The following is a 26,099-nucleotide window of genomic DNA, read 5'->3' on the forward strand; positions in this document are numbered from 1 at the left end:
GCTTATACCCAAGTGGTTGTATTCTGGACAACAAACAAAGTCTTGTTTGCAAGTAGGCAAATCACAGAGAATTTTCCCATTTTTTGTGAAGCTTTTCAAGTCAATTCATTTTAGGAATAATTAGACCAGAGCCTGTTTTTATTTTTCCCTACATGTAGAAAATGTTATAAAGTAACTTAAATGCTGGGTTTTAAAAGAGGCTTTACACTCAGTGTCTTCTAAGTTATACAATTTTGAGCTTGGTTTGTAGCACAAGCCTTTTGTTTAAGTTTTTTATGGACAACGAAGATGGTGTGGTTAACCTGTTAGTGCAAACCAGGAAGTCCATGATTTTTCAAACTCACCTTTGTGTTTTAGACCACATTCTGATGACAATTGTCAATTCTTTAATTCTTTTGTGTCTTTTGTCCATGTCATGGAAGAATAAGTGGAGATATTGGGAAGTCTTGTTCTATTTGCTATTGATATCGTGACAAAATGATATATTGTTATAAGTACTTTATTGTGTGCACAAGTTGTTTTTTGAGAAAATGTGTGCACCAATGGAGAATATTCAGCATGTCAAGCCTTCAAAACAAGAAAACATCAAAATTAATTTTAATTTTAGAGAACAGCCCAATGTGACAGATCAACAATTCAAGTTAATGCACATACATAACAATTGTTAAGCTATCTTCAGAGCCTGGCTAATTTAACGTTGCATAGCAAATATAAACATGTAGAAGGGATGGTTCTTCTGGAATGTCAGATTGCATTGGCAAGATCAAGGTTTTTACCGTTAAGAAGTATCAAAATGAGGAACAGATTTTTAACTCTAGAGGTCACTAAGGACTGTTTATCATGTTAAACATAGAACCAAGAAAATCCAAAAGACACTGTCGGGCTGGTTTGATTTATTTTACAATGTAAGGCAAATTTTGGATTGGGAGATTAAGATTTATCAGGTTTAATCTAATCCATAGAATTATTAAAGAAAATGTGAAACAGTTTACCACAATACGAAAAGTTTTCTTCTTTGTTTTGAGTAGGGTATAACTGAAACTGTCTGTTTTCCACAATGCCAGATTACATGTATGTAGATGTTTGTTTAAAACACAGACATAAACAGTCAAATGCTCCACTCTCAACAAGGCTGTTGTATACAATCAGCAGAAGGATTTTCGAGTTATATTTTTTATTAGAAAAGTAACTCTATGGTAGTGTATCCAATGGTACATGTATGTTGCTCGTATGAATTAAAGAGCTGCATTAGTGCATGTATTTTGAACCACTCATTCACCTAACACAAAATTATCACATAATTGTTTGTTTTGGAAGGGCTAGTTTTGCCTTGTGGTTGATCTTTTGGTAAAGGTTTAAAAGGTCACCAAGTTATATTTACTTTCTTCATTGACTGCAATGTGAAATATCCACTTCTTTGCTTTTAAAAGTTCTTCAGGAATTGTATTTTGTGTTTAAACGGTATTTTGGTGATACAATTATGTGTACTTGTCACTACGGACTAGACTTCTTCAGATGAGATGCCACTTACAATGAACAACCTTAATTTTAGGGTGTAATCCTTCCCCACTGAAAAAGATTTCACATGGAATTAAGTGCCACCTTAGTCAATTTTCAATGCAGTTCTCACATGCTTAGACATTTTGTTCCAAACAGATAGGTATCTTAAACCACCCCATCAGGTGTCGATTCTTTGTAAAGATATCACAAATAGAAAGTTTTGGCAATGAAGTGATTTCGGTTAGATTGCAGCTGTATTTTGTCAACAAATAAAAAGTTTTACCTTTTGCTTTAAATGGTAATGTAAAATATCTTCCCCCAAATTCAGTGGGTCATAACAAAATATGGTCACTAGGTCATGAAACTAGCAATAAATAGTAATCATTGTAGGAATAGGAGATTTTAGAGGTGGACATGTTCCTGACAGGAATATTAGCCTGTTACATGTTAAAGGAGATTCATGGAAAGAAACAGAGCAGTGAAAGGTTGATGCTAAAACAACCCATGGCCAATAATTATCATTCTGGCAATAAAGTACTGTTTCTCTTTTAAATTAATTACTTCTTGTTGACCATAAAAGCAATGATTGACAAGCCCCATCTTTTAATCTCCTAATTTGGCTGTCAACAAACTTAACATCATTGTCTTGTTCAAAATATTCAGACCACACTTTGTTACTACATGTTATCCTGAACATTTATTACTTATTCAGATTTGAAACAAAAGTTGTACTGCTAGTGTTGAAGAATTTTGTATGGCCTGGATACTTAACTTCTTAAATGTGGGATCTTAAGGGAATGTATGAAGAGACAATTCTGAAATCTGTGGAGTTATTTAGCAGTTTTAAAGGTGACAATTGTAACCATTTTTGCATTGCCTGTCACTGCATTTCTGGAAATGAAGGGATAACCAATCAAAATAAGTTTACACATATTTAAAAACCAGAGGCACTGTCTTCTGTAGAGCCAATGAGTGAAACTATGACTAGAGGCAGCTTTTTTCAGCGAGGAAAAAAATGGCTTCAAAAAAGCATCAAAGCTCCTCTGTGGGCACAAATATTTGCCATTTTCTATATCTTCAAAATGATAATCAGTGAATGAAGCTGCTGTTATTTCCACAGGCAATGTTTCTTCCATTTTATTGCAAATGATAGTCAAATTGGATAAACAACAATTACTGCACTAAAAGGTTTTCATATCAAATTTGATGCACATAACCATCTGAAAATATTGGCCTTTTCCCATTTAGTAACAGTGACAGGAGATCTTAACCCTTTAGCCCCTAAGAGTGACTTGCATCCAATTTCTCCTTACTGAATCACCCCTGAATCAAGCATAAAAGCCATGAGAATAGAGGAGATGATCACTAACTAAAACAGTTCTTGAATGTTAAACAAATTCTCCTTATCAGCCTCTTTGGAAATGTATGGAGAACAGTATGGAGAATATGCATACTGATGTTATCGTGTAAAGGGTTAATAGGAGATAGTCTAGAAAGTGCATCCTTTTGCCCTGCTAGTAATGCATGAGACACAGCATGTTCTGATGAACACTTGAAAACTGCTTCTAGCCTGTGCTCAGCTGTCCCCTGCCCCCACCCCCCCCCCCAAAAGAAAAAAACAATCAGGCTTTACAACTGCAGGGGGTAGTTGCACGCAGGCTAAAAATTAAAAAGTTCATTTTCAACAGAGTCAACCATCATTCTTTTCCAGCAATAGGGAAATGAAGCCGTTTGGCTTGTGATTGACAGGTAAAGCTAGACTGACCAATCAGAAACTCTGTCTGTGGGCAAAGGGGTTTCCCAAAAGAATAACAATCTTGAGCTGGTAAATTTCTGTCTCCTCCCTCACCTTCCTTTTGATGGTCATATACTTCCTTGGTGCAAATTTTCTTCTCTCCTCAGCCTTCTGCTGCTGTAGAAATAAAAAAACAGAAATTTATGTTGTGCACTATAGCACAAATTTGTATTTTACAGTATAGCCATGGTAAGCTGTGGAAAATTTCTAAGTAAATTTTGAATAGCACTTCTTATTGCATAATAAGCATGATATGTAGTCCAGATGAAGCAAAGTAAAGCTAGAAGACATGGTAACTGCATTGAATACGATGGCTATTGCACAGTACGTATTTATTTGGCTATAAGCCAAGCAATTTTTACACAATTTCATGCTAATATTAATTTTAGTAAAATCTGAGCTATAGAAGGGGGTTCGGCTTATAGCCAAGATATTTCCTAAAACAAAACTTTTTCAACTTACTGGTAAGCAATTATCAGTTAACACTTTGCAATTGCATGTGTTTCCAGATAGGTCAATCTTGCTTTCTTATACTTTTCAATCCTTCTAAATATTCATGACAATCAGTGTGTTTCTTTTGTGAAGTCTCTGTCTATTTATGAATATTGTGTTCTGAATAGGTCATAGCTGAATGTTTTGGTTTAATTTTTTGTGATGATGCCACTGAGTTTGCAAATTGGAAATTTGGGGTCTCAGCTTATAGCCGGGATCGGCTTACAGCCAAGTAAATACGGTAATATATATACTGTAGTTGTTTACCACTACCATTAAGATTACATTTACTTTGAATAATTTTTTCATTGTAATAATGAGTCTATACTAAAGTCATACATTGTTGTATTCTTTCCTTCAAGTTCCACCAAGGATGACGTCATATAGTGACAACAAGACTGTGAATGAGGATTCCAATCTGTCTTTGTTTTGCAATTCAACTGGTAAACCACCACCAAACATCACCTGGACCAGAGTGTCAGAGAATGAAGTACTGTTTGTTGGAAATCCCTGGCATATTGTAAATATCAACAGAACTTTTAGTGGGACATACCGCTGTATTGCAGACAATGGGGTTCCAAGTCCAGTTAACAGCACAATCTCCATCAATGTACTTTGTGAGTACTACCAACTACAAGTATCTTTAATCCTTAATTACTTTGCTTAATTTATGTGACCTAGCTGTATTTGCTGGGAAATTTTGATGTTATATACTAATAATTGTTTTTTCACTGTGTAAGATAAGATTCTTTTAATTATGGTAAGACTGGTGTATAGAGCTTGCTCTTATTTTAAAGTTTATATGAATGTTGTATCAGTGTAGAAGTACAAGACCCTTGATGATGTTCCAATAGAAATAAGAGATTTCAATTTTGAAGCATGGACACTGTATTAATGTTAAAAACATCGAGTAGAATGACTTAACATTTCAATTTAATGTTACCATCCTATGAAATCAATCATTCCTCAAATCAGAGTGGCACTACTATTTGACTTATTGTCTGGAATAATCAGATAAAAAATGATGGATAGTATTTGAAAAAGTGATATGAAAGAGTGAAAAAAAAAACAAGCAACAGCAGAACAAACAACAGCATTTAAGCAAAATTTAATAAGAAGAGAGAGCTGTAATCACCGAACATGCAGCAAAGGGGAAGTTTTTTCCCGAATAATGATTATTTTATTTCTCATGTACATGTTAATTTTTAGAGACTCTTAGAGGACAAAAACTTCTTGAAGTACAAGAGTTTAATAATCCTTAAGATGACAAAACTTTATTCAATTTAACAGTCAACTAATGGATTTCTTGAATATCTCAGTCATTATATTTTTGCACGTGGTGGAGACTTTGAAATGAAAATGTGTACTTCCAGGGAGAGATGAAAAAATCAAAATCACCTGTAGGTGTTTTTGCGCTAAAGAATTGTATTTTGAACTATTTTCTGAGAGACACCATGTGCAGCGATCTAACACTACTATCGTGTCATCCCTTAACAGCTAAATTGTAGCAGTGAGTCAGTGGAAATGCCCTCAGCTGTGATTCATGTTTCAAAATATTAGATCACATTTTAAATCAGTGAAAGTAACCCTCTAAGTGACTCACACTACTGTACATTATTATTTTTCGAACAGTGTTCTGTGAGAAAAGTGCATATTACACAATTTGACTTCAAGACATCTCCGATGATCAAATTTCATAACCAAACGAGGACCAATTTCTTTAACAGATTTAACCAATTTTCACATCTTTGTGACAAGAAGGGTTTGCATCTCTCTCAATACTAATCAGGAGCAGAGGACAGAAACATTCTCTCAGCCTTAATAGCAGCACTTAAGCTCTACAGTTAGCATGACAGCAGCAAAAACAACAAAAAGACAAAGCATATCAAAAAACAGAAACAAAAAAAAAAAAACAAAAAAGCTGTGAAACACCGCACTGCACCACAAGCTGCACGAATCTATGTGCATAATCAAGACTTGAATGCACTTGTGCTGATCTTGCGACTTTGCATTCTAGTCAAAGACCAATCATGGTAACATCTCCTAAAACAAGTGATGCTTGTGGAATAGAAGTACATCACAACAGTGATGAAGTGTAACACCAAGATGAAACAAAGTACAGCACTGTTTGCGATTCTTAGAAGATGTTTATATTTAATAGATTGAAAACTATTGTTAGAGTTTTTGCTCATATACGCATACATGGATACTGTTTTATCAAGTAAGATCACTAATTGGTTACTTAGTAATGTCATTACCCGTATCCTTTGCATTGAACAGTATATTTGTAAATACACTTTATATTATCGATTACTTCAAAGCCAATCAACCAAATTAAAAGCTTTTTTGCTTTTATTTTTTATTTAAAATGAAAACACTCAGAAAACACCATACATCTACACATGCACATATGCATGCCGGAAAAGAGTTTGCCTGGTTCCAAAGGAATTAAAATTAAATTATCATTTTACCCAGTTCTTGCCTAACAATTAATGTTGCCTTACAATAAGCAGTTCCAACAATTGCTTTGTCTCAGCAAAGTTTGCTGGCTTATCAAGCAAATCATTATGAAATCATGGTTGCATGATGGAACTTTCACCAACCCTGGGATATCTAACAGCACCCTTGTTGCACCCTGGTTGGGCTTGGATTAATATCATCTTTTCAATGAAAGTGTATTGTACTGCAAGGCTTTTGAAAGGGTGGTGTTGATAAAGTTGCCAGGGAACAGCTGAAGGCAAAATATAGAGGTTAGTATTACAGCACTGTAACACTAACTAAGGAGTGAATCCAGGAAGTGCATAAACTGCTCTTTCTATAATCAATTAGAGTTTAGATTGTTGGGACTAATTTCAGCTGATTTAATAAATGTATATAAAACATTAACATGTAACAGGAAAACTAACTGGCTGCATTGTAACAAGTTTAGTGTAACATGAACAGCCCAACCAGTCCAACATGTACAGTGACAAAAAATCTGCGATACAAGGTTTCCCCTAATCTTATGAACTTATTATGTGCAAAAAACCAGAAGAGAGAATGCTGACTGAATCACCAGGCTTAGATGGCTTTTACAACACTCACTGCAGTTGAAGAAATGGTTAAAAAAATAATTGTGGCTTATTTGGAGAAGAATGAACAAGCAGCTTCCTGCTTGCTGGAAAGGAAGTGAGGAGACCTGACACACCCATTGTGACTGATGCTAATGATGCTGTCTGTCTGGTCATGAGATAAGATTCTCATATACCTTTACTAGCAGTATCAGCCTTCTGAGTTACAACTTAACGCAATGTCGATGCTATTTTTTCTGTGGTTAGAGAAATGGTTTTAGAAGTATGGTTATCAGATTTTGATCCTTTCCACTACATGAAGCTCTCATATAACACCATGAATTTGACGTGATGGAAGGGAAGAAAGCAATAAGTTGAACATCACAAGTTTTGAATAGCAACTCTCTTCTTCACAGCAGTGATTTTCAACCACTTTTGCTACCTGAGGAAAGCTCTACTTTTACAGTTCAGTTCGTCAAATTTTGACCGTAACGGCTTATGACATCTATTTCTATTCCAACCACCACAAACCCTAAGTTACTGTGTAAAAGGGAAATGGAATGAGCCACAGTTAGTTTTCATATCTGCAAAATCTTTCTGTGTCAGCCTTTGTCTATTATGAACTCAGCAGAAAAGATGGCCTTGTCATACTCTTCATGCAGGTTTGTTCAAAGTTGCTGTTTGAAGACTCGTGAAATACATTTAGGAGCACACTGTAGGTAGCCAAACTAAGTAAAATTATTTATTGTTATCTCCAGAGGTGCTTTTAATTTAACTATAGATTTGCTGTAACACTTGGTAATACTTGTGATTGAAAGGAATTTATTGGAAATTAGTGCTATGATTCTTACTTGTTAACATTAAGTTGGTGCACCTTAGTAACACATAATTGTTGAAGAAAATTATGAAAAATAAAAATCAATTGTTTACACCATCAAAGCTAAGTTGTGTGTTGGGAGGGCTTTTCTAGAACGCTCAGGATAACACACATTGTAGTTGACCATGGGTGTTTTTTCTGTCAAAGGGTTAATACTCACTTACCTTCAGGAGCTGATAGTTATACAGTAACTTCTGGTTTCTTATTAAACATTTATTTTCAGCAAAATTATAATCAATGTTCTTAACTTTCATTCTCAAACAAGCTAGAATATGCTACTAATTATTTCATAATTATGCATTTAATGTACTTTTACTTGTTTCACCCACTTACATTACATCAGGAGCATAAAATCAAAATTAATGCTTACATGATCTATCAAATTCGTTTTTTTTAGTTATGCCAGATAATGTCACTTTGGAAAAGAACACAACAGAGAACAATGGCTGCACTGATATGTGGGTGAATTTCACATGTAAATCATCTGAAGCCAATCCACGAGTGTATAATTATGTGCTCTTTAAGAATGAAACAGATGTTGGTTTAAGTGAAAAAGGAACATGGACAGAGAAAATATCACGCGGAGAAACATTTATTTACAAATGTCAGGCAAATCAACAAGTTGACAATGTCACAAGCACAAACAACATTTCTCTATCTGTGAAAGGTAAAATTTAGATATTTTAATACTCGTAGGCTAGTGAAATATTCTGAACCCTTTTATTACCTCCACATGTAAAAGGAACAGCGAAGATCATTGTTCTACATAAAACTGGTTGTTTGCCAAAAATGTGCGCAGACTGACAGAAGTCGAATTTAACTTTGGTGGGATTTAAGTGTATCCAATTTGATGGGGCTATACTTTTACAACCGAGACTTGTTAGGAGATAAAGTCATGGAGAATTTAAAACAGGTTTTATTTGAAAGATCTCATTTCCCATGGAACCCCATTCCACAGGTTTTCCAAAGTTGTTTATCCATTGTTTTTTCATGCAAGTTATGTTTTCCAAGATGTACTTTTACTCGTGCTTTTGTTTCTCATTACTGAAAAACTCCTTTTTCTCGTTCATCCCTTCTAGTTCCAGTTTCTGTGGAACAGATACAAAATGTAACAGTGGAGGAAGGTAGAAATGTGACAAAGGAGTGCAATGTGACTGCAGGGACTCCTCCTCTAAATTACTTTTGGAAGAATGTGAAAACTGGTCAAGTCAATGAAGGAAAGCTACTGAATATCATTAACATGAGAAGGAATCAGAGTGGAGAATACAGATGCACTGCAAACAACACTTGTGGAAATGAATCAACAGGGATGTTCATTGATGTGCATTGTAAGAACCTATGTAATGTTTTCATTAGGCTTAGTAATGTTTATTATACAATGCAAGTCAGTGTGCTGTACAAGTGTGTCTTGAGCCACACAGCGATAATTTCAATGCTTCCCAGTCATCGTATTATAATTTAAATTTGGAAAGAGTCAAATATCCTTTTGATTGTAAGTTCTTAGTGGAGTAAGAGAGAGAGTAGAGCGTGTAGGAAGGTGTTTGATGTAAAAATTGAGAAATGTATTTTATAGGAATGAAAGATCCATAAGTTTTGAACATGTATGAAAGCCAAGTGATACAGATTCATTGTAAAGTCCTGTCAATCGATATCTCACGGAGATTTTTATTTCCGACCTTAGATTTCAGGAAAACTGGAGGACTCTTATGCTTGTAATGGAGTAGAAGTAGGCAGCACCTTTTCTTTACTCCACAGTGTCATTAGAAATCAAATAGGGATATGTTGAAGTGAGATATTTGGGGTTCTATTTTAAGATGAAAACTACATGTACAGGCTAACATTTATTGCCTAATTTTCCAGATAGCTAATCAAGGGTAAAAGTTAAGAATATCTTTCCTTTACTATCTGTTGGTAAACTATACACTGACAGGCTTCAAACTTATAATGAAGGTTACCCAAATACTCCTCTCTGTCACTTCATCGACCTGTTGATTGCACGAAAAACACAGCATTTCTAATCGCCCTAAAATCTTATACAAACCCTGACGCTATGTTATGTGCTTATAAACAAAGTTATCTTCCAGACTGAATGATTCGACTCGAATTCACCATCTTATCTCCTTTTATGTTAAAAACAACAGGGTGATATTTATATTAAAGTGATATTTCACAAATTGCTTCTTCAGTTAAGCCAGATAATGTCACTTTGGAAAGGAACACAACAGAGAACAATGGCTGCACTGATATGTGGGTGAATTTCACATGCAAATCATCTGAAGCCAATCCACCAGTGTATAACTATGTGTTCTTTAAGAATGAAACATATGTTGGTTTAAGTGAAAAAGGAACATGGACAGAGAAAATATCACGTGGAGAAACATTTGTTTACAGATGTCAGGCATATCAGCAAGTTGACAATGTCACAAGCACAAACAACATTTCTCTATCTGTGAAAGGTAAAATTTAGATAATACTCGTAGGCTAGTGAAATATTCTGAACCCTTTTATTACCTCCATATGTAAAAGGAACAGCGAAGATCATTGTTCTACATAAAACCTGTTGTTTGCGGAAAATATGCGCAGACTGACAGAACTCAAATTTAACTTTGATGGGATTTAAGTGTATCCAAATTGATAGGGTCATGTTTTTACAACCGAGACTTGTTAGGAGATAAAGTCATGTAGGATTTAAAACAGGTTTTATTTGAAAGATCTCATTTCCCATGGAACTCCATTCCACAGGTTTTCCAAAGTTGTTTATCCATTGTCTTTTCATGCGAGTTATGTTTTCCAAGATGTACTTTTACTTGTACTTTTGTTTCTCATTACTAAAAAACTCCTTTTTCCCGTTCATCCCTTCCAGTTCCAGTTGCTGTGGAACAGATACAAAATGTAACAGTGGAGGAAGGTAGAAATGTGACAAAGGAGTGCAATGTGACTGCAGGGACTCCTCCTCTAAATGTCTTTTGGAAGAATTTGAAAACTGGTCAAGTCACTAAAGGAAAGCTACTGACTATCATTAACATGAGAAGGAATCAGAGTGGAGAATACAGATGCACTGCAAACAACACTTGTGGAAATGAATCAACAGGGATGTTCATTGATGTGCATTGTAAGAACCTATATGATATTTTCATTAGGCTTAGTAATGTTTATTATACAATGCTAGTCAGTGTGCTGTACATGTGTGTATTGAGCCACACAGTGATAATTTCAATGCTTCTTCTTCCCAGTCATCGTATTATAACGCAAATTTAGAAAGAGTCAAATTTCCTTTTGATTGTAAGTTTTTAGTAGAGTAAGAGAGAGAGAGTAGCGAGTGTAGGAAGGTGTTCGATGCAAAAATTGAGAGATGTATTTTATAGGAATGAAAGATCCATAAGTTTTGAGCATGTATGAAAGCCAAGTGATACAGATTCATTGTAAAGTCCTGTCAATCACTATCTCACTGAGATTCTTATTTCTGACCTTAGATTTCAGGAAAACTGGAGGGCTCTTATGCTTGTAATGGAGTAGAAGCATTTCTTTTATACATAGTAGTATTCCATCTATTGTCCCATGCTTGCTAATTGACGAGCATGAAGTTTAGTTGAGGTAACTTTAGCACTGTTCAAAGTGTAAGTAAAAATGTAAGTATATAAATCATGGTTTGATAAACTCTTTACATTGTTTCTTCCAGATGGCCCTGATCAAGTCAATTTAGATATAGCACCGAGCGGCACAGGGTGCCGAGGAAGTACTGTGCAGTTCACATGTACTGCTGATGCTAATCCACCAGTGCATACTTATGTGTTGTTTAAAAATGGTACAATGGACAGTACAAACGAATCTGGAACATGGACAAAGATTATGAACTCTAGTGGCAAGTTTGTATTCAAATGTGAGGCACAGTCGTTAAAAGGAAACGGTACAAGCAAGGATACTCTTTTGAATGTTGATGGTAAGACTGCTGGTCCTTAATCCTCTACACCTTAACATCAGTATGCATATTCTCCACACTGTACTCTACACGTTTCTTAATTTCCTGACAAGGAGAACTTGTTTATCAATCAAGAGCCCCTTCAGTAGTTAGAGATCATTTCCTCTATTCTCGTGATCTTGATGTGTGACTGAGGGGGTTAAAGGGTTAAAGGGTTATAGGAATAAGAGACAGTTAAAGCTGAAAATGGTACAACTTTATGAAAGTCATTGATGCATTTGGCGGAAATTATCAGTTCACAATATGAAAATCTTGTTGTATTTTTTTTTCCCTTACTTGAAGTAATCTTAATCTTACTAGAAACCTTGTAGCCTCAAGCCGCTAATGCCGCCCTAAGTAATCTCTTACTATACTGTTTGCACCATTAACATGTAACATTTGTCAGGGAAGCATTAGTTTGTGCGCTTAAGTCTGAAGGGATCGAAAGTTCCTAGGGTGAGAACTGGTCAGTGTTGTTGTGTTGTATTCATTAAAAATCATTTATTATATCCCTGAGGAATATCCCTAAATAGGTAACAGCAAATTGTTAGGGGAACACGTAAATTGCTGAAGGTTAACGGCAGTGGGCAAGCATCCCATCAAGGAGGAGTAGCATTACTATTAGTCACTTTATGTCGCGGGAACCTTAGACATGATTCTGTGCTGAAAGCTGTTTGGATATTGAGGGGACAGTTCTTGAGGGTTACACTTAACTTTACTGTAGTGAACAGGTTACTAGAAAAGAGATATCATGTTAGTTTGGCATCTTTATTCAGAGCTCTCGCGTTTACTCTACAATATACCTTTTGATGATACTCAGTGGTTAAAGAATAAAACTTTATCCTTTTGCTCACTGATAGAGTTACTTATGAAAGGTTCAACAGTATTTTTTTAAAATTTATTCCCACCAGACCCACCTGCAGTAAAACTGACATCAAAGGTAACAGTCAAGGAAGGTGAAAATGTGACGGGGGAGTGTAATTTAACTGCAGGGACTCCTCCCCCATATCAGTTTTGGCAGAATGTGAAGACTGGTCAATTCGTTAAAACAGGAAAGCTGTTGACCATCACTAACATCACAAGACATCAAACAGAATACAAATGTGTTGCAAATAACACTTGTGGAAGAGCTTCTGCAACCATGTTCATTGATGTAAAGTGTAAGGAAGAATACATTATATCTTTACAAATAGTTGTAATTACCCGCAGTAATGCTGCAGTTGTCGTTGATTTTTTTGTCACAATATGTACTAAGGGGCTGTGATGGAATTAATAAATTTTAGTTGAAGTAGTGGTGGATTTCATGGGACATTTCTTTTCACTTGTGCTATTTCCAAGCTGCTACAATGGAAGGGTGAATTAAAGTTAGTTAGTTTGCATTTTTTGGGGGTATTTTTTAACTATGTTAGTGCAAGGAATTGGACGGATTTGATGGAGTTCCAGGACCTCATTTGGTGGAACAAATTTCCCTCTCCTTCAACTTTTATTTCTACCTTCTTTTTTTTTTCTCCTCTGCTGATATAATTTTTGTGCTTTTTGTTCTTGTAGGTGCTTGCTTGCATCAACAACACAGTTTTGAAAATATTACTTGTTTTACTGGTGTTTAATGCTACCTACCGTTTATTCCCTAAACATTAAATACTTCCATGTTTCATAACTACTTGTAAGAATTGTCATCACTAAGGACACTTTCTAGAATTTACAAGTACTGATTTAGGTAATTTATTTTGTTGGTGAGTTTTTTTATGCTGTTGCAGCCTGTAAATTGGAAATATTTTGACAATTGTGCATATAACTACTTTTTACTCTATTAGGACGGTATTATACTTATTTGGTCCTGTACGCGGTTGTTAAAGAATAAGACAGACATGCATTTTTTTGGATTGTGTGAATGTTGTGCTTTTGTTATGGATAAATTATTTTGTATATTTGTGTAGCTCTTGTTAAATAAATAGCGCCCACCTTACAACTTGAAACTATTACTTACAAATATCACGAAGAAGTCAGACATATTGACAAAGTGATAATGATATCTAAAAAGAAAAAAGGGGCAAGTCTCTAGGTCTTGATAGCTTTGCAGTGGTTGAAATTGCTATCCATAACTCTTACCATCATCCACACCAAAAAAAAAAAAATTAAAGGAAAAGAAACAAACGCGAGGGAGGTATTTTTCCGTGTGACATTAACGTCATAGTCAAGGATGAGAGAAATTACGCAGTGTGCAAGTAAAGATGGGTTTTAATTGTGATAAATCTCTTTAGTTTAACTGTAAAACCAATTTTTTGAATAGCAACCATGGATGTAGTCTTAACAAAGAAATGCTGGGTTTGCACGTCTGTGTCTACCGAAATCAAGCCACCCCGCATTGTTCTCTACTGGAGTATTTTTTTTTTTTTTGCTTTATTGTTGTACCTTACACAGTCCTATGCATGTCGATTTTGATATCACTCCTATCCTTATCAATTTTGGAAATTTGCACAGAGAACATTGCTAACAAAAAATATGGAGATCGGTAAAGCACTCTTCGCTTTATCTATATGCTTTATGTTTTGACATCAAGGTTCGCTACACTTAGCACTCATCCTCATTGCACGTGTAATTCTTCGTGTTCAGATGGACCATCAGCCAACCCCCTAAAGATTAAACCTGTTACAGAAGGAGAACACGTGGCCATTCCTTGCCTTGAAGACAGTGGAAACCCCCTAGCTGTTGTCACGTGGTACAAAGGGAATGATACCAGCGGTAACGAAACGACCAACAGCTCAACTCTGGAGGTTCAGAATGCTGCTCCAAGTGACGAGGGATGGTATACCTGTTTTGCAAAAAATGACGTAGGAAATGCATCTGCAACCTTTTTCTTACGTGTTGGTAAGTTTTATGGGTTTAGTACGATAAATAAATTAGTATTTGAACTAGGTAGCTGATTCAGGCATCCCACACAATTGCTAACATCTTAACATAATTAAAACCGCATAAGATTAACTTCAGAGGAAAAAAAACCATTATCCACGAACAGGAGAGTAGAGAGGAGGGCATTTAGAATTTCTTTATTTCGTATTTTATGTGATGAACACTTCATTGTCCTCATACTCTACAGCTGTCTAACTTAAAAAAGAGCATAGAAGTTTTTCCTCTGAAACGGAGATGTAGTGGTTTTTGATTTTAGAGGGATACAGCATGGTCCTATCTAATGAACGTGGACATAAATATTGCATGTGCATTTCAACAAGTGGTTTGTGTGCTGGTTGAATGAATTAATCTGAGGTGGTTACAATGTATTATTCTTCATACCTTAGCACCAAAAACATCCTCAGCACCAATAACAGAACCAAGCACAGTCTCCATTTTATGCTCAAAAGCGCTCTCAGGTAAGTGCTTTTTTTACTTAAAAAATGCCATGGAATTATTCTATTTTTAAGAAGACGTACCTTTTTGTTACGACCTAATGAAACTGAGGCAAAACAGTTTGTTGTCCGAATGGAGACCTGAAAAAATCGAAAGAGAGGTAACATAAATGTTAAGTTGAAGGACATCATCATTACATGAAAATTGCGCCTTGGAGGCCTTTCACTTACTCGCGTCAGCTCACGGGATTCCAGTTCAGTGCATGAAGTGTTTTTATTTAATTAGAATAATAGTGGCGTAGCCTATACAACACTCGGAGGTTCTTGAAAAGCACTTCTTTTGGGTATCCATTTTTGGGGATAGCAATAGGGTAGACCCCTGCGTTGGTGGTTCATTCATGCTCTTTGAATAATATGAAGCGGGTTCTGACTTTCGCCTTTGGGTTTAAAAAATTATCAGACACCCCTCGCTAATCGTGTATGCTTTTGTGAGTACTACCAAGCTACACGTTGTTACATGCAATACTGAGAAGATATTGAGTACTTAAAGCTATATGATCTTCTGAAACGATTCAAGCCTTTGATATGTCTTCTTTTCTTTTTGACAATTGTTTGTTGAAGTAGTGTGAATTTTTTCAAAGAGAAGTGAATTTATTATTTTTGTATTTTGTATGTCATAGAGAACGAGCTTCGCGTAAGTGTTACTGTAGAAGCAGATTGTAAGAACGGATCACAGATCGCCGACAAGTTGGTCGATAAAGTAAGTCATCTTATTGGACTAAAACTTCGTTTCATACAATAGCCGAGCTTATGAAAAAAGCATATGAACATGACTGACAACATTTACAGTGTTGGGTGTTAGTGCCAGCCTGCCTGCCGATTGGAGTGCTAGAAGCGTCTGGCATATTTTGTGTGAATTATTTCCCTCTTCCGGTAGAAAACTGCAACGGAAAGAGAACGTTTTCCATGGTAGCGTGGAAGATAAATCGAATTCCGCAACCTTTTCCTCCATTCGTGACTTTTTCGTTATTTTTTTTACAACTTTTTTGCGTATCTTAAGACTCCGGGCTCACGTAACAGAGCTGTCAGCCAATGGTCAGTTATGAGTTTCCCGTGCATTTGTCGATGATCAGCTGAGTTCCCTTTTTGCAGTTTTCTTATCTCATAGGATTTGAAACCTCCAGCTAAGGATTTTATATCTTTCCTGTGCGCAATTTTTTAGACTTAAGCACTCTTTTAAGTCATCTTAAGCCTAGATCAACACCAGGAGAACAACTTAGAAAAAGCTACTATTTCGTTATTGTAGAAAGGACCAAGATGAAAGGAAGACTGTAGAAAAAAGATTTCGCGAGCGAAAGAAGAAGTCGTTATGCCTTACAGGCTACCTTAGTTTTAAGTGCAAGAAGTGTCAGACGACAAACTTGAAATGTCAAGTAGCCATTTCCCGTTTGCTGTAAAAGTCATGCTTAACCTCTCTTACTTCTCTTTGAAACTCCTGTTGTGTAGACTGTCCGCACATCTCTGAGGAATTACTCAAGCATAAATAAGTTTTTAGTGAACGAGTAGATCTAGTGGAGCTCTTACTTTTTACTTTTATGCAGAAGCAGGGTGATTTTTCTCAGACGGGGGCATTTAAATCGAAATGAATAGGTCAGGATAGCAGCAGATATTTAACGAATTTAAGAAAATAAAAGACATCTTTTACATGTTTCGACCGTTCTTCTGTCATCTTCAGTTCTGAAAACGCGAGAGGTTTTGCCGACATAGCAGGCATCACAGCCCGCACATAAAAAACTTGTAAATCACACACGTACGGAGCCCACGAGGGATGGGGTCTTTCACACCAAACATATTACGTATTTCAAAATTTGAAAAAACCAACTTAATATCGATGCTGTTACAATAATGCTTTGTAAATTGGCGAACCCTCTTTTGTGGGACAACAGTCGGCGAAACCTCTCGGCATTTATCACACGCGTACGTGAGCACATGGTCAGTGATAGGACCTCTCACATTTTCAGACATCTACATAATTCTCCACAGTGTCGCACTCTGTTCTGATGAGTGTTTTAGCATCGTTGATTACGCTTCCACAACTTTCCAACTTAAAATCAATGGAGCTATCCACATTCAATGGGAGTAACCTACACTTGATCATCAATTTATCATGTTAGTTTGAAACTTTCCTTGTAAATGCGTACATTGTTCTGTTACTATTGTTTGTTTTGTCCAATCAGCATTGTGTTACACACTTTAAATTCAACTTTGTATCTTGTATAAATCAGAATTGAAGATGACAGAAGAACTGTCGAAACATGTTTTTAAAAAGTGTCGTTTATTTTCTTAAATTCCAAATGAACAGCGAATGAAAATTGCAGTGGACTTATTTTGGGGTGCACGATTCAAATGCTTATTAATTCCTAGTAACAGTCATGTCCCCTACTCCTCGCAAGGGTAAATTATTCAACAAAACTAGATGCATTCATATTTGGTTTCTTGTTTATGAGCCTCTTCAACGGACCAGTAGCATCTGTTCTATTGAGTAGACAAATATTCAGAAATAGAAATAGAACCGTCTTAGTTGTTGGGTCTGTCTCGGTGAATTTGATAATATGTTTTCCTTTTATTCCTCTAGATTGTTGAACTTCTCAAGAATGAAAGTTGCGAACTTGGCGTAAGCTGTGTTATCAAGTAATGGGATTTTATTAATAATTTTCTGGTTACTTTATGTGGGAATGGAAACTTCTGAAGCCAATAGACTTGTAAATTTACACATGTTTTTTACGAAGAGGCTACTTTGTGAAGTTTACTGTGCATTCTATGCAATTGCTTAGACATCGGTGCCGAGTATTAAGAACGAGTCTCTGTAAGAATCAAACATCTTGGGAAATGAAAATTTTCAGCCCCCGTTCAAATTTTGCATGTAGTTAGGCACTCAGGGGGGATGCACAGAAAATGTCCTTTTTAAAGGTCGCAGCACTCTTGTTGCCATGGTAACAACGGCTGCTTGTTCGAGGCCTAGGGCCTCATTTTCATACAAAAACGTCGCAAAAAAAGAGTGAAACGTTTAATTCTCTACCTCAAGCTAAATACAACATTACAAATTGGCACTTCTACTATACATAGTGACATCATTCGTCTTCACTTTGATTCATTCAATTTTCCCTGAGAATGAATGTGAACACACCAATAGATTATTCATCTCGGTACAGTTTCGGTCATTTTTGTTGTCGGGTTAAACAGGGAAAATGTTTATCTGAATTTCTCCAAAAGTACACCAATTCTGGAACTGAAAGTACCCACCTAGCAGGTTATAATATTCTAGTATTTAAATATGTAAAAATCTCTGCGGGTCTGCCTCTACTTTTTATAGGGGCAATTCGCGAAAAAAGCTCAAAATCAGATATTGCATAAGTTGGCGATGTTTACATCTAATGTTCTCAACATGCGTATTAGACATGTCCCCCACAGTTTACTTACCAATGACATCAACTCTCGTTTTTCATAGATGTGGCAGTGTGGTAGTAGATTCCGTTTTGAAGTTCAGTAAAGCCATAGATGGTGCCCGAGTAGTATCTCTTCTAAAAGAGGCAGCAGATCAAGGCAGATTTAATGGATTAAAAGTCGTCTCCAATTCCATAATTCAAATTTCTTACACAACCACGTCATCAGCCAGTACAGAGAGCCCATCCCCAACAGGTAAAATAAAAGATTTACTGACTGACGCCATACAGCGTTTGCTTTTGGAAAATTTAAGGCTATTGCTGATGTATGTGTCTACCATTTAAATGTCTCTGACATAATTCCCTGATGAACTAATTTATTATCTCTCGTACATCTCAAGATAACAAAAAACTTCGAAATCTAGAGAGAAAAATACATCTCAACTCATCGAATCGAAAAAATGTCTAAGCGTACTGGATACGTATTTCTCTACCTTATTTTGTTCAGTTATTTTGGACCTAAAAACAGCTTGCCTGATCGTATGTGCGCTTAGATTTTCCTCTTAAGGCCCGTTTAAACGGTTTCAACATTTGCTTCAACTTGCATTCAACGCTTTGTTGAACCAAATGTTCGCTGCGTTTGAACAGGTCGTCCAACATTGTTGAAATCGTAAAAAATGTTGAAAGCGTGTTGAATCAAGTTTAAATCGGTTTAAACTTTTATTCAAAATCGATTCAACTTCTCCTTTGTTCTCGAAAATGTTGGATGGCCCATTTAAACGGTTTCAACATTTACCCAACATCCGTTCAACTTCTGTTGAACAAATGTTGGTCAAATGTTGAAACCGTTTAAACGGACATTTACGTTGATAATTACATGTACCCCTCTTTTCTTTTAGAACCAGTATGCCAGAAGTCATTTTCTGAAAAAGAAAACTGTAAAAGTAAGGTTCTAAGCCACTATAACTTTATACTCTTTTGATAATTAGCGTGGGAAGTTGTTAAAGATGTGTTGTAGTAGGTATGTTGTGGTGATGACGTTTCTCCTTGAATCAAAGTTTGTTTTTTATTGAAATCTGCTTTAACGAGTTTGAAACTAAAGAACTGTTGTTTTTAAATCATGATGTTCTTTTAAATCACAAGAGGGCACCTGTTGAATCTCTTTTTTATATTGTTATTTCAATTCTCAAAACTATGATACAAGTTGATTTTCTGTGTTTCCTTTGGTTAATCAGAAAATTGGCTCAACATTGGTATTGTCGTTTGTATCGGGGTATTTCTCTTTGTGATCATTTGTTGCCTTATTACACGGTGGGTGCTCAAACAAAGAAAATGTAAAAAAGACACCAGAGGTGAGTGGAATTATTTTGTGACCACAAAAAAGTGCTTCCGTTTATTTTCCTGTTAACTGCAACTATGGAATGGTGCACAAATTCCTCAATTAGAGTTGCACTGGTCTGTAATCTAAGTTTGGAGCAGCTCTATACCAAAAAAAAAATTTGATTACGGCAAGGTGTAAGAAGTGATGAGTAAGTTTTTGATCATCTTTAGTTAGTAATTGTTCATCATCTGTCTGAGCTGTTTCTGTCACTTTTTGGTAATTCTGGTGTTTGTTGTTGTTGTTATTGTCGTTGTGTAGCATAACATAGGTTACCTTGTTGCTGTTGAGTAAATACCTGTTTAGGTGGTCTCTCCTTTGTGAGTAAACCATAATTATTATCTAAAGTAACTAAACCTTTCAATATAGGTTGATTGATATAGGTAGATTGTTGACAGGTTGTTTAAATAAATCGTTTTTAAAGTGAACTAATGATCTCTAAAGTGATGTTGCCCAATTCATAGTGGCAACCTTTTACACTTTTAACCTTAAAGTTCTTTATTGGTATTGAATTCTTGTTTGACTGTTTTTTGTTTTCTTTTTTATAACAAGTTGCTAATTCGCCGGTTGACGTGCAACCACTGTAAGTGCTTCTTTACATTGTTTTCTCAGTGTTGCACGTAGATGTTGTCAATTTCACGAATTATATTTGCTGACATAGTCATAAACTGCATTTTGGTCCACTCTGTTTCACATTTGAACCGTTGCCTGTTAATTGTACTCCTGGACTTTTCACCCTATAAGGAATTGCAAGTAGACATAATCGTTTCCTGGTTTGCGTGAATCGTGAAAATAACATAGTTTATATACCCATTTACCCAAAGGAACTCAAAGGTACTCATTTGGAGACAGAAATATTAATCCGCTATATGAAGTGCACTGATACACACTTCTGTTTCAGTTCCAGTAATCACAGCACCCTGTCAGGCGATAAACCATGTGATTATGCCATGTCAGGACCTCAGCCTCCTATAGACGTGAAAGTAGCGGTTTGTGAAGAAATACCTACATATGCTGTTGTAGACAAGGCCAAGAAGAAAGACAAAAAGAAAAATAAGAAAGCTGCTGAGCAGAAGGCTATTGACGATCAGTATGCTGTAGTGGATAAGTCAAAGAAGAACAAGAAAAATGAACCTGATAACACCTACGCTGAAGTCGATATGTCGAATAAATCAAAAAAGGTTTGCCAACCACTGTTCTTGCTTAGATGTTGTTTGGCCCGTTAGGTCTTCTAGGTAGTTTGTATATATCTGTGTTGTTTTGCTAGATGAAAGGTAGCCCTACAGTGTGCCGTATTTTTTTACTTTTTTCCATCCCCCTCTGAAGTTTTACCATTAAATCTTCGTTGAATTAAACTCATAATTTTTTTTTAATAGACCCCCATTCATCTTGTGAGAGGTAGAGAAAGCAAATCTTTTTGAGGGGCTTGACATTAACTTTATTCTTTTTTACCCACAGAAGCCTAAGCCCGGTGAAGTTTTATACGCTGATTTGGGTGAATTTCATCAGATGCAGAAATTGCCTGAAGTATCCACATCCCCAAAAACTCTGCCTCCGATCAAACGGCCGGAGGCTTATACTGAAACACAGTATGCTGACATCACCCAGTTTTTTAAGGGAAACCCGGAAGCTACGGGTGCTGACCATCCTAAAGATGGTGCCGCCTCATCTGCCAGCTCTAACGGTCAAGGTCCTGCTACTGGCAGCAAAGAGGAATCCTCTGCTGGGAACACAGGTGACAGTGCAGGGGCAACTAACGAGACAGGATTTTAGTTTTAACTGAGGCAGTAGCACGTTAGAATTGCTGCAGTTGCAGTTTCAGGAAATCATTTCCTTCTAACTTTTTGTGATTTAAGATGACAACGTCATCATTAGTTTTGCCTATAATCTGTGTCGTAGCATAGTTTATACACATATTTATAAATAACTTCAGCCAGTACTGTTTCGACGTTCTGGGCCTCGTCAGTGCAGTGCTTACGCATTGACGATAAGTGGACATGTGTGGCAGACACCTAAGGAAGACCTCCTGATTAAGGACTAGCAAGTCACCTGTTACTTTGGCAGTGTGCAAATACAGATGTCGAGTAATCATCAACTAATCAAATGCACGGATGACGTAGTCAATTAATCAAAACAGAGGTACAGTCTACTTTGGACAAGTATCACAAGCCTTCCGTGAAAATTCACGAACGCTTCGTTTTGGTTTCATTACGAGAACTATTCGGTTCCCCTGTTGGGTAAAGCTGGCTGCCACACTGTCTAGTTTCATTTTTTCCAGCATAATGCTTTTTCGTAGAGTGAAGGATACAATACTTATTGATTCTTAATGAATACCACATGTTACATATTAATTGTGTGGTCAAATGAACGAGTGTTGCTTTTTATAATTATAATCACGCTTTTTTGAGAAGCCGAGAGAGCTCAGATGTGTGGTATATGTGCCCACAGAACAGACACCATCCATAACACCGTTTTGGTAATGAACAGATACTGTTCACAAACGTTCAGCCGTTTTCCAGTGGCGAAAACCAGTAGACTTAATCCATCAAAAGTCCCTAATGTGAACTCACCTGTAGATTGTAATAGAACACTCATGTCGACAGGTGAACGTCTCCAATCTCTCTGTGCCGCTTATACCACACATTTATTTTTCTTTTGGTGACTCTGATACTTTTTACTATATCAAAATATGTAACCTACTGTAATGCTCATTAAAAGCTGATAAATGTTACATGCATCAATGTTTAACCCAGCATCAAGGTAAACATTTCTGAGCACCTTCACGATATGCAATGAAAGGAATGGGGCGGTGCTCTAGACCATTCTTCAACCTTCGGGTATTTTTGAAGGAGAAGGGGAGGGGAGTGGCGTCGTCTGTCAATATCAACATAATACACTCGATGTCGGTCTTTTTCCCCTTAAGTTACAGTCGACAAATATGTATATAGGCGGTGTCTTCCGGAAAAATCGTCTTACGCGCGCAACTTTTAAACCATAGAAAATTATATATCACTGTAAGGCTTTTAAAGTATAGATAATAAACAATTTTCAAAGTTTTTGCCCAGGTAGACGCGCGCGAGCTTTTAACCCATTACATCCTAACATCAGTATCCATATTCTCCTTACTCTTCTCTACATGTTTCTTTTTGGTGTTGACAAAGAGAATTCATTTGAAGATCAAAGCTTCTTAGGTTGGCAAGCATTATATTAATCTCATGATCTCAGTGGATTATTTAGCAGTGTTACTGTTTCTGTAAGAAGAAATTTAATGCTGGTCACTCATAGTTAAACTCAAAACCGTTACTGTCAACGTTACTTAATTACCAGCCTCCGCGTCACTGCGGTCCTCAGAACAAATCGGACAGTATCACTCAGCAGGTAATAGGCTGGTAAAGCGTTTGAGGCTTTTTCGATTTCCCAGGAATAAAGGGGTTAAGTTTCTAAGTTTGGTTGGGGCACCCGAGCGACTTTTCTCTTTTTGACCGTTTGATGAAACGAAACAAACTAACTTCGCTAACTAAAGAGCAATAAACGAAAATTTGAAATTTTGACCAGAACCTTAATCAACTAAAGCTTTAGGCGTCCACTCGCAAACCCTGTTGGTATACTCTGTTCAGAGTGATCCACCGATTGTGCCGAATGACACCGCTTGTACAAGATTCGAAGTGTAAGAAAAGAGAACGAAAATTATTAATTGGACGGGAGTTTTTACAGTGGAAACTAAAACACTCTCAGAATAAATACGATCACTGCATCAAGGGGTCACCTTGGAACCGCGTGGCCTACTTTTCGTATGTAACACGAGTGGTCGTATCGAGCTACGACATCACGATTCCCACCTTTCAAACTTTGCTGAGTGAACTTGGTTTGTTTGTTGCTTGGAATAGTGGCTGCTGCAAGATTTATTGTGGTAAGGACAGTTAGGCGACAAAGATGTAAATGCATTTTACAAGCACTAAGAGAGCGATAACACCTGGAAGAAAACCCTGACGGATCTAAAGATTTTCAAAGAATTCCTCGAAAGAACAATATATCACTCGTTCGCTGCCTCGCCACTCGAACATAAAATTTCATATCTTCTTCGCCACGATGGAAAATTCTCTATTTATGACCCATGAGGCATTGCGCGCGCTTTTATTGAAAAAGAAAATCCCCTATTAAGACCGTACGCGATCAGGCTGGTACGCGATAGTGTGAACAGCAGCTGAGCCGTAATAAGCCGTACTGCGCGCGGCGAGGTGTGAGCTGGACGAAGGAAGGACGAAAAAGGAAGAGCGACGGTCAAATGATAAAATCCTTTTTGACTGTGTTAGGTCGGGCTCGGTCATGACGAGTGAACCTTGCTAGGCTCTGTCCGGTCCTTCAGCCAAGCAAGTAATTTCCGTCCGTCCCTCCTGTAAGTTATTACAGGAGCCCATCTACATGGGCTCCTGGTTATCAACAGCATATTATATGGATGTCCTTCAGGAAAAAATTCCTAGGAAGTGTTAGGAGCCGGTAAGGCGTGAAACGACCGAGGGTTCTTCTATTGAATCTATCAGGTATCAGATGCCGTAGCACAAGCAAAATGGCTACACAGTCTTATTCACAAGACATTAATCAACTAGGAGTGTCAGGTTTTTTTGATACTCTGATCGTGATTGGTTATCTAAAGTTGGAGTAGCTAAACTTATGCGAGGCGTGTTGCGTAAATGGACGCCACGGGACGAATACTTCAACTTTCAAAATTTCCCAAGATGCTTTTCATTTGACATTATTCTTGGAATGATCTGGCGAAATTTGACAAAAATCGGACAAATTTGAATACCCTATGAATTCGCTTAAAGTGGATGTATTCCTGCCAAAATCAAATGCGAGATTTTAAATCATAGACGTTCGTAAACAAATCTCGCCACGCCAGGAAATTATCTCGCATCCTGAAACTGCAAGCCAATGGGACAACGGGACCTCCAGGCGTCAATGACGTTGGATCAAGATTTCCCGGGAAAAGTAACCCATTGCAACCACGTTACTTTTATCTCAATCGCTCAGTGGAGCGTTGAGGAGGACAACACAAAAATGGGCAAAAAGCCAAAGGCAAAGAAAGATACTGCAGCAAAAATGAAAAAACCGGAAAATGTGCTGAGAGGAAAGACAACGAATCCACAGACAGCTTTCAAACTCACGATTCCAGGCGATTGTTCATGTTTTTGTATCATGGCTGATACTTGCACAAATGAAAGGAAACGTCGGTTTTAACTTAATGTATGACTAATTTCGATATGACGGCGATGTCTTTGTTTGAAATCTGAACGCCAGCGTGGGGCTCGCTTTCACAGAGTGGTACTCTTTCTTTCTCTTTTTTCAACAGACTTTCTTTTGCTTTTTATTTTTCCATGAGCAAAGATTTTTCCAGAAGCAAAGAGCTTTCACGCGTGAATTTTGTCAAGTGTGCAATGTAAACAAAATTTGTAAACGACATGAAAAACGTGCCCCAAGATGAGCGTTGCCGCGAAAATTTCCCCCTGGGATTCGCCCAGGTGCGAGATTATATGACACCTTCCTGATTTATTAACTTTTACTTGAAAATACGTTTTTCCAAATAACTCGGGTACTTTTGGAGATTTTAATTAGGTTAGGTTAAAGTTTTTGGCTTCCGTAAATAAAAGGAAAAATGAATTTTTCGGCCTCTTAAGGTGGGAGGTAACCTTAACTAATAAATACTTGAAAAGGAGAATTTTGAATTGTTTGGCGCTGCACTTTTACTTTATCGTGTAGTAGTGTCACAAGGTTTTTTTTTCCAAAGAAGGAAAAAAAAAGCTTTTCACAATCACCGTGGATGAAGGTCGCCAATAAAATGTTTCCCTTTAGTCGCCCGGACCTACATGTTCTTAAAATAATGCAGAACTCCTGACTCTGTTTATAGAGAGTACATGCCGAACTTAAAAACACTCTATCCAGCTTCTTACCTTGAAAATGAAGGCCTATTCAATTGATCCAAGATCAGTCACCGATGAGACAATAATACATACATCTCGAAACTGTTACTTCAAGCAAGGGAGGTGGAATGCTTAACAATGACTTATACTCTTCAGCAAGCAATGATTTAAAGCGAAACTTTAAGAGATGATACATCGCAACTGCAAAACCATATAAGGAAATCTGAACAGGTCTCTCCGGAAACGGACATTTCCTTTTCTTTAAAGGGGGTAAGTTTCTAAAGAAACTGTGGTGCTGCGTTGGTGGGAGAGTATAACCACGTATAACAGGTAATTTAGTGTTA

At 36.8% G+C, this 26,099-nt stretch overlaps 1 protein-coding gene and 1 long non-coding RNA gene across 2 annotated transcripts in view; one reads left to right on the top strand and one right to left on the bottom strand.

Annotated features, from left to right (window-relative positions):
* LOC149044021 (hemicentin-1-like) overlaps positions 1-22,565 on the top strand; it is a 24,033-nt gene extending 1,468 nt beyond the window's left edge. The window contains exons 3-19 of the mRNA XM_089209164.1: positions 4,150-4,404; positions 8,112-8,381; positions 8,794-9,042; positions 9,901-10,170; positions 10,578-10,826; positions 11,394-11,654; positions 12,584-12,832; positions 14,286-14,540; positions 14,969-15,040; positions 15,697-15,776; positions 17,652-17,707; positions 18,525-18,715; positions 19,359-19,403; positions 19,695-19,811; positions 20,390-20,420; positions 20,739-21,018; positions 21,296-22,565. Of these exons, the coding sequence (XP_089065290.1) occupies positions 4,150-4,404; positions 8,112-8,381; positions 8,794-9,042; positions 9,901-10,170; positions 10,578-10,826; positions 11,394-11,654; positions 12,584-12,832; positions 14,286-14,540; positions 14,969-15,040; positions 15,697-15,776; positions 17,652-17,707; positions 18,525-18,715; positions 19,359-19,403; positions 19,695-19,811; positions 20,390-20,420; positions 20,739-21,018; positions 21,296-21,610 (3,245 nt within the window). The 3' untranslated portion in view covers positions 21,611-22,565. The remainder of the gene's footprint in view (positions 1-4,149; positions 4,405-8,111; positions 8,382-8,793; positions 9,043-9,900; positions 10,171-10,577; positions 10,827-11,393; positions 11,655-12,583; positions 12,833-14,285; positions 14,541-14,968; positions 15,041-15,696; positions 15,777-17,651; positions 17,708-18,524; positions 18,716-19,358; positions 19,404-19,694; positions 19,812-20,389; positions 20,421-20,738; positions 21,019-21,295) is intronic.
* On the bottom strand, positions 13,893-25,903 carry LOC149044022 (uncharacterized). Its single transcript, XR_016187561.1, has 4 exons — positions 25,786-25,903; positions 18,497-18,597; positions 15,101-15,157; positions 13,893-14,484 (listed from the first exon to the last, which is right to left on the bottom strand). It is a non-coding gene; the product is annotated as an uncharacterized LOC149044022 (long non-coding RNA).
* Positions 25,904-26,099: the final 196 nt, after the last annotated feature.

This window comes from Pocillopora damicornis, chromosome 6 (assembly GCF_964200805.1).
Source record: "Pocillopora damicornis chromosome 6, jaPocDami1.2, whole genome shotgun sequence".
Classification (NCBI taxonomy): domain Eukaryota; kingdom Metazoa; phylum Cnidaria; class Anthozoa; order Scleractinia; family Pocilloporidae; genus Pocillopora; species Pocillopora damicornis.